Here is a 17,220-nt window from a genome sequence, read left to right as displayed (position 1 = left end):
GCGATGAAATAGGAAATAAACAAATGACAGAGACAAGGACAAAGGAAAGTAGGAGCACGGAAAAAATGTCTATAAACGGGAGGCGAAATCAATTTTCTGCATGAAGGTTTGCAAGGCTCTATGGGCCTGGTCGCGTTGAGCAGCACGCCCTCTCGAAAACAGGCAATCGTCAAGGGTCGTACACTTGAGTCCAATCCGTCCATATTCCTTAATTAGTAGTGCACGTTGTGTGACAAATGCGGGACACTCCAATAGGAGCTGTTGAAGTTTCAACCAACCCGAAAGAAGCCAGAACTGAAAGCTGGCTTTACGGACGAGCAGATGTGATATGCAACAGAGCCTACAAAGTTATGTGGCGGAGCCTTTCAAGAAAGTTAAAATGGCGAGCTGCTTGTAAACAGGGTAACTAGAGACTAATTTAGCTTCTGCTTATATATAAGAGCAACGATATAAGGGCAGACTGCAAGAGGCGAGAATCAAGTGTCAAGAGTATGAAAAATTACTCAAGCGCTGATGTCCAAACAAGACAAGAGGGTGGAAACGTGAACGACAGTGGTCGAACAATAAATATTTAGGGCTGGCGCCAACTTTTCGACAAGGGGTTTATGGAAACGTTCGCTTCAGCCTGAGACATCTCTCGTTCAACCACTGAAGTATCATGGTCCTCTACAAAGACATCTTGAACAGGTTAGCCATCACTTAGAAAAAGGCACTTAGAAAAAGAATAAGACACCGGGGAGAGGGCTAAAACTTACAATAATTAATAAAACTAAGAAAATTATCTGTAAAATTGGTAGTGACAAATCATAGGCACATTGTGCTGGTAAAAAAACATTTGATATCTAAGAGAACTTATCAATAATAATAAAAAATAAGGCATAGCCCGAGTTGCTTACCTGGGGCGTCCTCTCCTCGGGGCTCTTCATAAGAGCCTGGACAAACTCTCGTTGGTTGTAGCCGGCCATGCAGCTAACTGGGACTATCGCACGATGAGTAAACACGTAACTTTACGCTAAACACACGCTCACAACTTCCACGCACACACAGACGGAGGCCAACAGGTCGTCACGAGCTTTCCAGCGACGAGTCTTGTTCGTTCAGTTTCGTACTTGGGGTAATGCAGCCGAGACGCTAGAGTTTATTCGCAGAAGACAAAACGAGATCAGTGGAGATGCTGACGTGGAGCAGTTGCACGAGATAGATGTAGAACACATGCAAAATTATACTTTCTGAAAAGCGACTAAAGGTAGGGGGAGAGGGGGGGGGGAGAAGTGAAGCTGCGTGCCAAATCAAGAGTTGCTTGTGTAATTCTTTTTTTGTTTTGTTTTGTTTTTGTTGCTGAGTTTTCTGACGGAAGGTACACTAAAGTACAAGCAAGCTAGAAGTAAAAGATACTGAAGGCGCACAATTGTAAAGGCCTTACAACAACAACAGTGTGCCTCAACGCCCCACGTTCACGTTCACGCACGGACAATAATGGCAGACGACTTCACGAGGCTATCACGGACACCAACGGTCACCGGTCACGTTCACAGCCCCTAGGCTCAGTCACAGGTAGTACACGTGCACAGACGAACAGACGGCGGCTTGAATGGGGAAGACGCGGAAAGGGAAAGGGGTGAATCACATGGCACCACTCTCGGTCGGCGAAGGACGCGTGCAGCGGATGACTCTGGCCCTCACGAGACAGTCTGCTCTTCGTTGTCAGGCGCACCTAGTCGTGCGAGTAGGCAGGCGAGCTGGGACTCGGGTGCCGGGCGCGGGTCTAGTCGCCGGGAAAGTAGCGGCCCGTCGCGGACGTTGGCACGCAGTTGTGGCAGCTGGCGGTCGCGGCTCGTCGTCTCTTCTGTTGCAGCCGCTGCGCTGGTCGGGCCCTTGAGCCGTTCATGGCTCCGGGCGCGCGTCCAGGAAAGGCCCGTTCACACGTTCAGGCCCGACCGTCGCCGCCACCGGGCAGCACTGGCTCGCTCACTCACTTTTGGCAGACGGAGTGTCGCTGTGGCCCCTGCATAAACATGAACGAGACACGTTGAAGTCAGACATCAAGTGGGCGCCGCATATTATAAACAGTGTTTGTGAAAGTCCGCCGCGCAGTGTTGCGCCTTTGTGTGCGTGCCACCGCGTTCATTGACCGGCGCCGTAATGGAACTAACCGCATTCCCGAAGCATCGAACATTTAAATTGTCAGAAGAAACGAACGCCGGCCGCTTCTTGCATAGAGAAACCCGCCTGGCGCGCGCGGTCGCGGCAACGCGAAGTCACGAGCGCAATTAAGGACGGATAGAGGCAACCGATGGACGTCGTTCAGTCAAGCTACGTGGCCGTACCTGACGTGCCGCCGTCGTGGGCTATGATCGAGTCCGATGTTAGATACGGGACCTTTTCCTGAGCCTCCTTCGAGTTCAGCAGACCACATCGAATCGCGCCACAGCTAATTAAGGAGCGCAGAAGCACGGATACCACATTCCCGAGGCGCGGCACGTGCAAACAAGTTGGCGTCCCCCACCTCGTATGCCGCAGGTGGAGCTATTCACTGCTTGACTCTTCCCGAAAGTGAAGCGAGAGCCTGGCACTGTTGCAGGTAAAGTGAGTCCCGAAGCAAGACGGCTGTAATGCACCGTGAAAACCTGGCAGCGTCGCCCCCATCCGCCTATTGTGACGGCGCATTGCAAATCAGCAAGGCAACACCGCAGGGACAAGTAAGCCCTCGGACAAACACCAAGCAGTGACTCTCTCCGCCAGGTGTGACTCCATCGCACGGGCGCCTACCATTGGCCGAAAATGACGACAACCGAGCGGCCTCGCCGATTGGCCGAAAATGGCGTCCCCTGGGCGGGCTCTCCCATTGGCCGAACGTGACGTGTCTTCGAGACACCGAAGGGCTTAAAAGACGCAGAATGGGAGCAGCAGAGGAGATTGCTAGAGCATTCCTTGATTGATCTCTTTCGAACTTCTTGCGACGGGCCGCAGCGTCCGAGTTGCTGCCGGCCCGTAATGACTCTAAGACTGTTAATTGACTCTCACTGTTAATAATGTAAATAAACCTCCCAAGTTTTCATCTCAAAGTCCTCCTCAACTCCTACACCGAGCAGTCATAAGTGGCGCGCGCTGCTTGACACAATTCGCGACGATGTAAAACGGCATTGATCATTTGTGAGACGATAGCTTGTGCTGGCACGCTGTTCGTTTCTCATTATGCAAAACGCGGGCAAGCATTCGTGGTGTTTAATTCTGAAACGATAAAAAAGTGCATCTAAACGTAAGTCACTTTCACTGATAAGTGTTTCGCTCGTGCTTGGCCGAGTTTAATGAAAGGCCGAGTTTAACAATGTTTCGAACAATGGTGTTGTGATTTCACTAAAGCAAAGCTAGGGCGCTATAACGTAAAACTATTCAAAACTTTTCTATTCCATTGCTGCAATCAGCCCTCCGCGATTGGTCAAAAACGTTTCTGGACCACCCCCATGCACTCCACCTGTCTGTCACGGACGTCACGAAAACCATGATAGCTCCTCATATGATATGACGTGTACACACTTATTATGCATGATTTAACCGGACAAAAGAAAACTATTCTGATTCGACGCCTTTTCGCCATTAGCCCTCGGATATTGGTCAAAAGTTTTCGGGCTGCACCCACTTCACCTGCCTGTCACGCGACGTCACGAAAGCGTGAAAATTCACCACGTCAAGGTGACGTGTACGCGTTAAAGATGCATTAATATGCCGAACAAAATTGGCTTTTCTTCTGAATAGCATCAGGCTGCCCCGTTCCGAAAGGAATAAAAGATGGCTGCCGTCGATCGCTCAGGCACTGTCTTTCTTTCTTTCTTTCTTTCTTTCTTTCTTTCTTTATTCATTTATTTAAGACATTCCTTACAGAAATGCCTTGGGGGACGCGACAAAAGGCACTGAACGTGCCTGACTGGGCCTCGCCACCCTTGGCAGCAGCAGTCACACAAGAACAATAATAACAAAAGTATTCACTACAATAGGCTCGATTTGGAACACGGTAGAACTTAAACATCAATAAGTGTTCCTTATCAATAACATAAATAAGTAACATAATAACATAAATACACATACACATCAATAACATAAATACAAATATAATTAGACACATTGTACAGGTGTGTCGCAACTATCGTCCTAGTACAGAAAATATATCGGACTTTAACAATAAAAAGCCAAAATACAGAGTAAGAGGAAACCAACTGGGATCAGACCTGCAGGATTTTTAGTCTGTGTTAAGGAAAAAATTTTTGAGCATTTTTCTGAAAATGTGCACTGAGGTAGCTGTAACGAGCGCTTCAGCAATTTCCGGATATTCGTTGAGAAGGTCTGGTATCGTAAAGCTTAGTTTTTGATCGCCATATTTTGTACGAGAACGTGGCCTGGGTATTAAATTCTTTCGTAGGCTGTACGGACCAGGTTTCACTTGATATTTGGTTTGAATAGGTGTTGTTTGGTGCTGATGCAATATTTCCAGGGCCAAGTTGTATTTATACAATTTATGAATAGGCAGTATTTTATTAGATTTAAAAAAGGGTGTAGTGTCTTCAGAAAGTTCTAAATTGCCGATTTCACGCACCGCTCGCTTTTGCAAACAAAAAAGACTGTCTAGGTTGGTCTTAGTCGTTGTTGACCATACTAAGAAACAGTAACATAACTGAGAATGAAATAGTGCGTAGTATATCTGCCTTTTCACCGCAGATGGGATATAATATCTCACTTTATTTAAGATTCCAACAGCTCGCCCTAGCTCACTTCGGAGCTTGTCAACGTGAGGCGTCCATGAGAGGTTTTCTTGAAATGTCACCCCCAAAAATCTAACTGATACAGATTGTTCGATGGTAACGTTTTGAAATTTTAAATCCAAGTTTATAGTCGGGTGGTGTCCTCGCGGCCGGAAAAGTAAGTATTTCGTTTTGCTGATGTTTAATTGAAGTCTGTTAGATTGAAGCCACAAATCCAGACCTGTTAGCCATTCGTTAGCTCGATGAAATACCTCTCTTTCATGAGCACCTGTGAAGAATACATTCGTATCGTCTGCGTATAAAATTAACTTTGTATTTTTGTTAATGTTTACAATATCGTTATCGTCTACTCGCACTGCCGGAGAGCATGGGTTTGTTTGCGTACGATAAAACTTTTTGCCTGGACGTGTAGCATTTTGGAGCAATTTTGGCACGTTTACGACCTCGCTCTACCAACTCTGCTGATGATTCGTTTTTGCAGCATTCTTAACCTTCCATTGCATGCCGCCGCGATTTTCGACCAGACACCGCAAGCTAAGTAAAAGAAAGCGGACCAATCGCCGACGCCGGCACCACCCTCTGATCCGGTTATCGATTTTCAGTGCACTGGCTCGCCGCCATTGAATCTCTCTCCACTTGAGCGTACTTCTCGCCGCTTGTCAGCCAATTAGATAAGACAAACCGCTCAGTGTAGGCAATGTTATTCATTGTTAAAGCAAACAAAAGTAACCGCCTATAAAGGAGGAGAGCGTTTGATTAGTCTGTCCGACAACCCTGGGGGCCACCACCCGATCCTTGCGTCGGCGGTAACGCAAGTTTGACGTCGGGAGATTGGAATAAAAACATATTGGAATAGTTTTACGTTATAGGGCCGAAAGTACCAGCCATATCAAATTCAAAAAACGCTGGATCTTAAAACAAAGTTTATATTCTAGGACACCCCGTGCTCTAGCTCGACACCGGTGGCGAATATACGTGCTAGAAATTGTGAAAATAAAAACGGCCGCAATCAATTGCTCTATAACCGGTGCCGTTTTTTTTTTTAAAAAAGGGGGTGACAACATATTGATTTGTCATCACCTTACAAGCTGCACCTGAATCGTGATCGTTTTGATGTCTCTGCACGGCATTCCCACAGTCTTGCATGGCAGCCCCATCAACTCTGCAAAGCCTATTTCCTCTGGTCGGTTCCCATGAGCATCCCTCTTTCCCCACTCCACTATAAAGGAGCAGTGACTGAGCATTCGGGCCGCCCACTCGATTTAGAATATCCTTTTCTCCACCAGACATTCAGAATAGAGTGGCCCTCAACGCCCATGTACCCGAGGCACTCGCTGGGTGCTGTGAGGATTGGGGGCTCAATCCCATCGCTCGTGATCCGTTGTCAAGATTGGAGTCCGGCATAAATTCGAAGGTAGCTGGCTTACGCCGTCGTCCAACTTATCCACGCTGAGGACGTTGATGAAGAGAAGGACTGCTTCTCATCGAGAACGAGGAATATGGGTTTATTTACAGTATTTACATGCAGTTCATCAGTCTAGCATGACTGCGACAGAAAGTACGTCAGTCTAACACGACTGCTTGAGAGAGTGTCTCATGCCAACATGACTGCTTAAGAAAAGTGTCGAACATCCGCACAACAGCGGCTTATAAGCACTCGGTCCCCGCTTGATTCCAAGGGGACGGAAAACGTTCGTCCAGTCATTGTAAACAGGCCGCCTCTCCCCGGGACGGGTTACACACACACACACACACACACACACACACACACACACACACACACACACACACACACACACACACACACACACACACACACACACACACACACACGCACGCACGCACGCACGCACACACACAGGTGCAACGGTCCGGAGCCGACGTCAGAGGGGCTTCGTAGAACTCGGAGCGGACCCGGGTAGCGCGCCCGGGTAGCACATTGTCTTGCGTCTTGGTCGGCGCGTGGGAAGGAGCCTTCATCGGCGTTCCCGCGGCAACTCCCCCACTCATAGCAGAACAGGGCGGCGTTGTCGCGTTGCGCACAAAGCCTGCTTCGTCGAACTCATCCTAGCTGAAGCGACGGAGAGTGGAGGATGCGCGTATTGTTCCCGACACAAAGTCGATTTATTCACGCCGTGCCTAGAGGTTGGCGGCGGAATTCCAAGATGAGGTTGCCACCGCTGGCGTATATGGCTGGCAAACTTGCACTGCAGCTGGCCGCTCTTAACAGTGCCTAAAGTTTGGGCCTCCTTTTGTAAAATTTTCCAACAGGATAGCCATTTGACAGTTCCCGGCTTCACCCTCGATGTTCCAGAGCGGACCGGCAAAGGGCCTCTATACACTTCGGGTCAAGCTGAAGTTTAGACACCGCAGCTCCTCTCCAACGAAGTGAAAAGTGATATCGGCATCACGAGGCGTCATTTTCTCCCAAACGGAGCGCTCTGGTAGCTAGGAGACTCCACGAAGTCGAGCGGGGCGCGGATTTGCTGCCAGAGGTGGCTAACAACCTGCTGTCAGTAAGGCCGTTGCCGGCTATCTTCAGCTCGGAATGAAACAAGAGAAAACGGCGTGCAACCAGAGGAGACATGCATACGTATACCTCCCACTCACCTCGTGCCGTTCTTTCATAGAACACCACCCCGGGGAAGCTGCGCTACCAAAGCCTGCGCAGCGACTCCGCATCAACATTATGTGCAAATACCTGCTGAAAATCGGCATCGTTTCATGCAGTACCGTCGCGAGCAAAAGTCTGGAGACCACTGATGTCGTCAATTCTTTTTCTTCTTCTTCACAGCCTTGACGGACAGGCTGTAATCAAGTTCAGCCCACGTGCACATATTCGTTTGTACTGAGACAATTGTGATTTCCAGGACTGAGTTATCAAAATAATAATTTAAAAATTTTTGCCGATGCCATGGTCTCTAAATATATTTTTTCTTTATTTTTTTCTCCTGACTCTACAAAGTTAGCACCTTCGAGGGGCATATCTCTTTTTCAGTCTTGTAGCGCAGCTCAGAAAGAGCAAGAAAGGAAGGAGGTAGGGGTAATGAAAGGGGACGGAAAACAGAGTAAGCGCTCTGTTTTCAGACTAGCGCTTACTCTGTTTTCCGTTCCCTTTCTTTACCCCTACCTCCTTCCTTTTTTGCTCTTTCTGAGCTGCGCTACAAGCCTAAAACAGTCATGACATACCAACTCGCCCAAACTGCCACACTTTTGGCATATGTCTGCTTGCCTAAAAGCAGGAATAGACTAATCATGCGTATGGTTTTTCTTCATGATAAATTACCCGCTGCGCTTGTTCATTGGGCGTTGTCACGAGGCTCTACTCCCGGCTGCGGCGGCAGCCTTCCGTTTTATCTATCGAATAAACACACAATCTACATCATTTTCTCTTTTTTGTCTTGTGGCTGTTCTATGCTGAAACAGCCACTGCCAAACATTAACACCTTCACCATGTGAGCATGGATGACTTCAAGCTGCGTAGTTTGGCTGCATTTTCAACGCTCTAGAGGAAGACGACGGGAGTTCTTGCACAGTTCTGGAGCGTTCGTGATGCAACAAGACACGTAGTATGCGTCTTGTAATCCGTTGTCATACAGCGAGTGATGCTTAAACCTTTGACAAATTATATGCCCGTTGTGCTGTATTCGCGCCTTTTTTTCGTATTTGGCGAAAACGTTGGCGGCACACTAATGTACTGGAAGCGTTGGTAGGTATAAGCATCGCGTGTTACAATATTCAATGACAACACAAGTGCGAAAAACACTCAGAGCACAGGAGAGATTTTTCCGTGATATGTTTGGTTGATAACGAACACTTCACTGTCCCTCGTTCACCTAGACACCAAAGACGTAAAATTTCATCAAATTTTGAGGGGTGTGAAGAAAAAACTTTTTTTTTCATATTCTTTTTTTTTCAGAAAAATATGAAAAATTGAAAAAGCACTTGTGCACAGAGCTTTGAAAAACCCGACAGATTTATTTCTTTAACACTGAAAAGAATATGATTGTTACATTATGGCATCGTAAACGCCCAGCAGAGTTTCCGGGTTCAAAATCTAAGCACGATTTCACGTCAAGGCATTGATTTCACATCAAAGCGGCGAGACCTATATTTGTTTCAATCTGAGTTCGATTCATTTCCGCTTGACGCGTCAACACTTCGCTGCGCAGCGGGCGAAGCCTTCTGGACGTTGAGGTTCGAGTGCACGTTGTTAGATATGGCGCCGTTTCCTGAGGCTACTTCGAGTTCCCCAGACCACATCGAATCGCAGCACAGCTAATTTAGGAATGCAGAAGCAGGAAAGCACATTCCAGAGGAGCGCCCGAGCAAACAAGTTGAAGGCCACAAGACACGTGCAAACAAGTTTGCGGCCCCCAGGTCGTGTGCCGCCGAGGAGCTATTCAATGCTTGAGTTTTCCCGAAAGCGAAGGGATAGCACCGGCATTGTTGGAAGTAAAGTGGGTGCCAAACCAAGACGGCGGTAATGCGCCGTGACAGCCGGACGTGCCGGGAAGGCCCAAGCGTACCTCTTCATCGCCTTTGAAGAAGACATTTGCTACCGCTGCGCGGCCGTAGCACCGGGAGCAGGTGGGTCCTCGGACAATGGAGCATGAGCACCCACCCCATTCTCCGCCTTGGAAGAAGCGCATTGCAAGTCTGCGAGGCAAGACCGCAGAGAACCGCCGGGTGTGACAACGCGATACGGGCGCCAACCATTGGCTGAAAATGGCGTCATCTGAGCGGACTCTCCCATTGGCCAAACATGACGCGACTTCCGTCCTCGAAGGGTTTAAAAGAAGCATTCCAGAGAGACTACAGCATTCCCTGATTCCCTGATTCACCTCTCTCGAACTTCTTGCCGCGGGCCGCAGCGTCCGAGTTGCTGCCGGCCCGTAATGACTGTACGACTGTTACTTGACTCTCACCTCTCTGTACATAATGTAAAATAAACCCTCCCAAGTTTGGTTTTCATCCCGACGTCCGTCCCCCAACCCCTACAACGTACACAAGTTTTTGCACGCGATTCGCTGGGAGCCTGTTGCGTAGCCTGGTGTGCACATTTTCAAACTGGGGCTAGTTTATTTCACATGCGGCAGAAGAAGGGGGAATCTGCAGTACGCGACAGGCGAGGGGGTTCAAAGGTTGGTCGAAGCAAATTCTTGCCGTCACGTTGGTGGATCCAGGTGCCTCGCAGACTCTCAAAGTCCCTCTTTTGACCAAACCTTTAGATTCGTCGAAAGGAGTCGCATCGCAACAGAAGAATTCTGCGGGGAAGCTCTGTTTTTATCAGTCTTTCTTTTTAATTTTATCCTGGTTAAACAAAAGCGTTTTTCCCCCCGAAATTTCAATGTTTTTTCAACCATTTATATCTCTAGTAGGCATACAATGCTGCAGCTTGCAGGAGCAAACCATGTACTCATCTCCAAATCGACAATGCCATACGTTGCGTGAATTGTTATGCATTTTCAGGAGCTGCAGGGGACGCCCGAGTTGCCATAAGGAACATAATGCAACCATTGAGACTCTGCTATGAAATTTTGTAAGTCTATCTGGCTGCGACTCAAAGCTTCATCCAGGATTCTGATGTAGGGCGCACACGCAAAGATGCGCAGCAAGTTTTTAATGTAGTGTTCTTTCTTTCTTCTTCTTTCCCTTTTTTGTCCCTACACCCTTTCTCCCCAGTGCAGGGTAGCTAACCGGACGGACATCTCATTAACCTGCTTTTCTTTCTCTCTCTCTCTCTCTGATTTTAGGGGTGGTTAGGAGATCGTGGGGAGGGGAGTACAAATCGCTGCTGCGACTGTAAGGCCGAAAGGGTTTCGATCAAGAGGCTCCAACTGCGACACGCTGATTCGTTAACAAAATTTAATTTCTTCTTGTCTCACGGTACTAATGTTGCCAGCAGAGAAAGACCGCTGACTAGCCCAAGCGGGCGTCCTCCATGATGCAGTCGGCGCTTCCAAAGGACGCGTTTGCCCTGCGGTTAACGCGCGGAGGAAAGAGGCGTTGCCGGGCGCCGCCGGTTCCTCCCCGCCGCCGCCTCCGCACATGCTGCTGCCGCCAAGAACAGCGCGGTGTGTGTGGCAACACGCGAGCGAGCGAACACACACACACGCACACGCACACACATTGTGACCTCTAGCTGGGCAAACGCCTTGACCGCCTTGACCACCTTGACCGCTCCGCGCGGACCGGAGAGAGGAAGCGTGGCGCCCCTTTCTTATCGTCATTTCTCATTATGCAATGCAGGAAGACGCGACGAGGATGCACTACAGCCGTCCACAGGCGGAGCGACTGCGCAGTATATTCTGTAAACCAGTTGTTCACGGACTCCACACCGCCTAACCACAAATTGGAGGGGGGGGGGGGAGGGGCTTGAGTCACGCTACTTGTTAACGTTAGCTTTATTTCGACCTAACGAGTACACATGGCAGTTCAAGAACGCTAATAAAGGGTTCCATGTCTAGGGTGACAAAGGTTGTGGATTACAGGTAACCGTAGAACCCACATTGACATTGGCAGTTCCTTTGCAGGCTTGCCACGAGTGCCAGACTGAACTGAGCAGCTAAACTGAAAACGGTGGCTTTTTGCACAACCCGAACGCCTACCCTCGCAGGGTTTCTCTAGTTCATCGAGCAACCGCTCAACACCTGTTGAAAGAGAAAGGGAGGCTTCCGGTCCAAACGTGGGAAATGAGACACCCCCCCCCACTCCATCGGCTATTACTCCTGAACACGTGGCCAGGGCGCCTAAGTTTGCCTGTTTGGCACCACTGGCACACACACACGCACCGACCGCAAAAACAGGTTTCCATGACCGAGGCCGAGGCAAAGCCTGGCGAAATCTTCGAAAGAGGGCGCCACTGCACTATTGCATACGCATGCACACTTGCACGATCGGACGCCAGGAATCCCCAGGCTAGCGAAAGGGAGCGCAGGACACTAAACCTGGAGACGTCGTGGAGCTCAAGGCAGCTACCGTATTTTCGCGATTCTAAGCACCCCCCCCCCCTCTATTTTTGCGAAAAGATTGGGAAAAAAGTTTGCATGCGAATCTAAGCACCCCCCTATTTGTTAGGAAGCGCGCGTAGCCAAGGCTGCCAAGCGCGCTTGCTCACACCGTCATCGAGCCGGAGCCGTCGGAGGGCCGAGGTGGAACGGCGTCCGCGGCGCGAGTACGCGTACAGCCGGACTGTGCGGATGTATGGCGAAAGAAACAGAAAGCGTCCCCATCAACAATCGCAAAGTGGATTTCGGACGCGTGGAAGCGGGTCCAAGAAGACGTTCTGGTCAAACCATTTAAGAACTGCTCGATCACAAACCGCTTCGACGGAACGGAAGACAACCTGCTGTGGGATACCGAGAGCGGCAGTTCAAACGGTGCGACGAACACGAGTGGCAGTGATAGTAACTGAGCATCCGACACAAGCGGTGGGTTCACTGTGTCCAATGATTTTTCTTTTGAATGTTTGCAAAATAAAACGTTATTATCGCACCCGTCTCGTCGTGATGTCGCAGCGAAAAGAGGGTTGGGGGGTGTCATTCTAGATTTTTCGAATCTAAGCACCCCCCCTCAATTTGGGCATCGCGATCGTGAAAAAAAGGGGGTGCTTAGAATCGAGTACATACGGTATTAGTGCGAGCTTAAATACGCACGCTCGTTGTCTACTTCGCGTGAGCAGACGCGCGGCACCGCGTCCACATTGTTTCTTTTATTCCCTTCTTTATTTCGTTTGTTATAATCACTTCATCTTGGGGCCAGCCTAAATTCCTTGTGAAATATAAGCGCTAATTTCCACGAGCCGAACGCCAAACCTGCGACGTCACCTGTTCTTTTTACAACATTCATTTCCTTTTCTCCCTTACCCTAGCTTAATACGTGGTCGCCTCTCAAGCATTCTTATTCATGCTGTAGATGGCGTTGTATAATCGGTATAATTAGGGGAGCGAGCGCTCGTACACACGCCCACGACATCCCGCGAAGCCTCGAGCCTTCCGTGAGTGTTAAGAACGACCAGCTGCAGTGCAAGTTTAGCCAACCAGTTGCGACTGTGGAGGCAACATTCCGGAAGCATCGCCGCACACCTCTAGCCACGGCGTGACTAAGTCGACTGTGTGTGAACAATACGTGCGTCCTCGACTCTCCGTCGCTGGAGCCGAGTTTGACGAAGTCGCCATTGTAAATAAACGGGCTCGGCGGACCAACTATTGTTACTGAGCCGCGGCAACGTCTACTGACACTCCTTCCCACGCGCCGACCGAGACGCCAGACAATGGGCGGCCGGCGGGCGCGCTGCAGTTCGGGAAATAAATGCCCCTACGGTGCCGGGTCGTCTCCCGTACGGTGCTTCGTCTCCCCTACGGTGCCTGGTCAACTCGCCTACGGTGCTTGGAAGGCCGTTTCCGTCATCTGGGTAACGGGGGAGGACCGAGTGTTTAAAAACCGCTGTTGTGCGGCTGCTCAGGACACTCATTCTCAAGCAGTCATGTTAGACTGATGTACTTTCATGGAGTCATGGAGTTAAGGACACTGCTGAGATACGAGTTGTTGATTGTTGGTGAGAAAGTGGGCCTAGATGTACGCAAGGAAATGCTAAAATCGGAATTATTGCAGCTAATTTCCGGACAGGTCCGTGAGGAAGAAATTGAAATGGGGTTTGAACTTCTGAAAAAGAGAGAAGAACGAGAGAGAAAAGAACAAGAGAGAGAGGAACGCGATAAACATCGCGAGTTAAGAAAAATGCAACTTGAACTTTAAAGCAAACGTTTGGAGTTGTCTCAAGGAAGTGAAGGCGCTCTGGGACGATCAAGTGAGGCAGAATCGTACCGCATGGACAGGCTATTAAAGCCACTTGAGGTCGGGACCGACATAGGCTTGTTCCTAAGCAATTTTGAAAGGACTTGCGAAAAGATGAACTTCGGCCCGAGTACGTGGCCACAGCGATTGCTGTCTATGTTGTCGTGTGAGGTGGCGGAAGTAATCGCAAGACTGAGTGCACAGGATGCATATGATTATGCAAACGTTAAGGCTAGTCTCCTGAAGAAATACTGCCTTTCATCCGAAGCTTTTCGGCCAAGGTTTAGAAGTACAGGCAAGAAAGATAGCGAGGGGTATCCGCAGTTTGCATACGGCTTAAAGGCCAACCTAGTCGAGTGGCTGAAAAGCGCGGAAGCGTACGAAAGCAGAGACATGATCATAGAATGCATGTGTCTAGAGCAGTTTTACAAAACCATCCCGCAAGCTGTGAAACTGTGGGTGCAAGACATAGGGAATGTAAACACTGTGCTAATTCCGGCAACTCCCTCTTGTCACCAGCAAGCTTCCTGCCCAGCGGTTATCAGCACTGGCCAGTCGAGATTTTCCGTGCCATTGAGTAGCTGTTACGAACGGCCTGCAAAGGTACCGATCTACAAAATTTTCCCAGCCAGCCGCAGCTGCGGGCGTGGCGAGCTTCCCCGAAGCGACCATAGAAGCCTTCCCCACCTTCCACTGTCCCTCTGCGGAGAAACAGTTACTGCGCTGCACTTAGTCCCATATTTTCATCTCCTTCTTTAGAATCTCTTTACGTCAACACCCCCTCGGCGCCGCTATGACTAAACGCGGTCGGCGGACCAAGTATTGTTAGTGGAATCGCCAAGGCCTTCACGGTTCGATTGAAGCAGGGAGAATTCCTGGAAGGAGATGATTTGCGGTGCCTTCTCACGGGCCTTTGAAGACGCCGGACAATTGACAGCCACGGCGGTCACTGTGCGAGGTCAGGTCGGGGATTAAGAGGCGCCTGCTCGGGTCAGGCACCGTGTTTGCGAGAACCCACTCATCTCGGCGTGGTGAAACCTGTGCGGAAATGTGTGCAACCCCTCCCCCTCAAAGGCGGGTCGGCTGCGATGATTTTGAACGCTCCGAATTGGTAGCAGGTTGAATGGTCGTTTTCCCTCACCTGGGGATCTAGGGAGGACAGAGTGTTTATAAGAAGCTGTTGTGCGGCTGCTGAGGGTGCATTCCTCTTTCAGTCATGTTAGACTGATGAATTGTAACGTTCTCATGTAGATACTGTAAATAAATCTCATACTCCTCGTTCTCGATGAGCAGCAGTCCTTCCCATTAAAAACGTCATCAGCGTGGATAAGTTGGGCGACGGCATGGGCCAGCTACTATCTATTTCATGCCTCACTCCAAACATTACACTCCATCTACCCAGAATACCTTTGGCAGCTTGAAACACATCGTTACAGTGACTCATATTTTAATGCACGGAACCGCACAATGCGTAATGTCAAATTGGTCGGCTTTATTATTTTTTTAAGTCTTTTCCATCGCAAGCAAATTGAGAGAGCTCGTTGCCGGCCTGGCAAGGATTAAAATGCAGATTATGACGCATCTGCCCATCTCTATTGTGGGCTTTGTCAGCCAGAGGTATTATATAATGCCCAATAAAAACATATCCTTATTACTTCACGAATTTGAGGCCCAAAAACAACACTACACGAGGAAATAATTAAGTGCACGCGAGCCGCAGTAACTATAATAATTAATTCGCGAATATTCAATTAGCTGCCTGAGCATTTCGTCATCGCCTCTGTTTCATTTCTTTCCGGGACACGGCACATGCTAACACGTATGGAATGAAATGAGAACAGGACGAAGCGAATTATAGAGCACATCGCGTACGCTCAATTATTTGAAAATGCATGCTTGGCTGGTATAATTTAGCGATTCCATTCGCGCGATTCAATGTCACTATTATCATATATACACCGTTAACGGCCGGCAGATCCCGCTGATAACGCGGGCGCGCAGCACCATTCTGACCACTGACGAAGCGCGATATGGAATGACACTGGAATCGAATCGTTACATTATCCCGGGGCCCTATGTGCACAGGAATATTGCCCTTTCCGCGAGTTCGCGGTGCAGTATGCATCGATTATAGCTGGCGTCCCGAATCGAAAACAGCGGCCCGGTCCATGGGGCTCTATGGCGCTCTGCTGATGAGCGCGCGTGGTCAAGGTCCCGGCCGCGGCGGCCGCATTTGTGGAACGTACTCGTAAATTAATACTCGCGTACTTAGATGTAGGTCTGCGTTAACAACCATCAAAATTAATCGGGAGCCTTCCGCTACGGCGTCTTCGGCAGCCTGCTATGCAGTTTGGAGACACCATAAAACTTGAATCAAGCATAACGAACGACACGATGTGAAGTCGAAGTGACATATCGACGCACAGGCTTCTATATACGCTGTGTCGATGCAGCCAGCGATCCATATTTCATCCACACATACTTGAATTTGATGGTGAGCGTGCTCGCTTGTTTGACACGGTTGAGATACGAGATCAAGAGCATCCGTACACGGCGCGGCTTGCTTTTGCGCACATGCAGTTGTTTCTTTAGCAGAACGACTGCAATAACACGAGACAGCGTGTCGGGAGAGGCCGTAGAATTAAGAGAGCAGGAATCGTGAGAGACAAGCAGTTGTACTGAGGCAAGACAGCTATCGAAAACCATAAGGCGAAGTTTTTAATCTGCAAGGCCTCTATGCTGATGCCAACAATATATTCACGTGACGCAGAGCTAGGAAGTCATTTGTATACGTGTGTATAGGGACGTGTGACAATTGGCTTCTCGAAATCCAGACAGCGCGTAGTCCATATGGACATGAAATTTACATGTAGAAGCATTCTAATTCTAATACATACGTCCATCTTGAAGGGCATTATTATGCGTCGGTATGTCACTCATGGGAAAAACGACTTCAAAAACCCTGTTGCAAGAAACGTCGCGCGACCGGTCTGTAGTGGAAATTAATGCTACGTCTTTCGACTCCTGAGTGAGCCTCGGTTTATCTGATCACTTGAAATTGAGTGTTATCAAGGCCACTCATTTCAGGCTGGCAGCAAGCGTATTTTTTAAAGCTTCAACTGGTAACTTTTCTTTAAAAAAAGGACACTAGTTTCAAAAGCTATAGGCTAAGGCATTTTGAACGAATTATATGATGTAGCTAAATACGGCGCTCGCATCAACTTACATAGCTGTTTCGCCACCTTTTCTGTTGGAACATTCTGCATACGCGGTGAATTTTAGTATTCAACGAATTCAGATGCATATCAATGATGTCTACGCGCATAATTAAGCGTCGGCGCGCTTTGAACGCTGTGTTAAGCAGTGTTTTCTTTTCTTTTTTAAAATCGCTTTCGGGTGTAGCTTGCCATTAATTATGAACGCAGCACGTCGGATTTCTCGAATGTGGCCAGTTAATGAAATTGGCTGTGGTGCATTCCTAATTGCTGCCGCACATAGGCTTAACGCCCACTCTGCCATGGCTCAGTGGTCGAGGGGTGCTGCTGGCCGGCGAAAGAGGGCAGCTCTGATTCCCACCGCATGTGGCCCTCGGTTTGGTTCGCAGAGGCTAATCCCCAGCGCTCAACAGTGAAGCCCCTCAGAATGTGTGCTGTTGCTTCGGGCT

At 49.0% G+C, this 17,220-nt stretch overlaps 1 protein-coding gene across 2 annotated transcripts in view; it reads right to left on the bottom strand.

Moving 5' to 3' along the window:
• LOC139052213 (rap guanine nucleotide exchange factor 2-like) overlaps positions 1-1,103 on the bottom strand; it is a 784,545-nt gene extending 783,442 nt beyond the window's left edge. For both annotated transcript variants that reach the window (XM_070529294.1, XM_070529299.1), the window contains exon 1: positions 897-1,103. In XM_070529294.1, the coding sequence (XP_070385395.1) occupies positions 897-965 (69 nt within the window). In that variant the 5' untranslated portion in view covers positions 966-1,103. The remainder of the gene's footprint in view (positions 1-896) is intronic.
• Between the last annotated feature and the right edge of the window lie 16,117 nt (positions 1,104-17,220).

This window comes from Dermacentor albipictus, unplaced genomic scaffold (genome assembly GCF_038994185.2).
Source record: "Dermacentor albipictus isolate Rhodes 1998 colony unplaced genomic scaffold, USDA_Dalb.pri_finalv2 scaffold_20, whole genome shotgun sequence".
Classification (NCBI taxonomy): Eukaryota; Metazoa; Arthropoda; class Arachnida; order Ixodida; family Ixodidae; genus Dermacentor; species Dermacentor albipictus.
The sequence above is the reverse complement of the archived record's forward strand: the minus strand, read 5'-3'. Positions and strand labels throughout refer to the sequence as shown.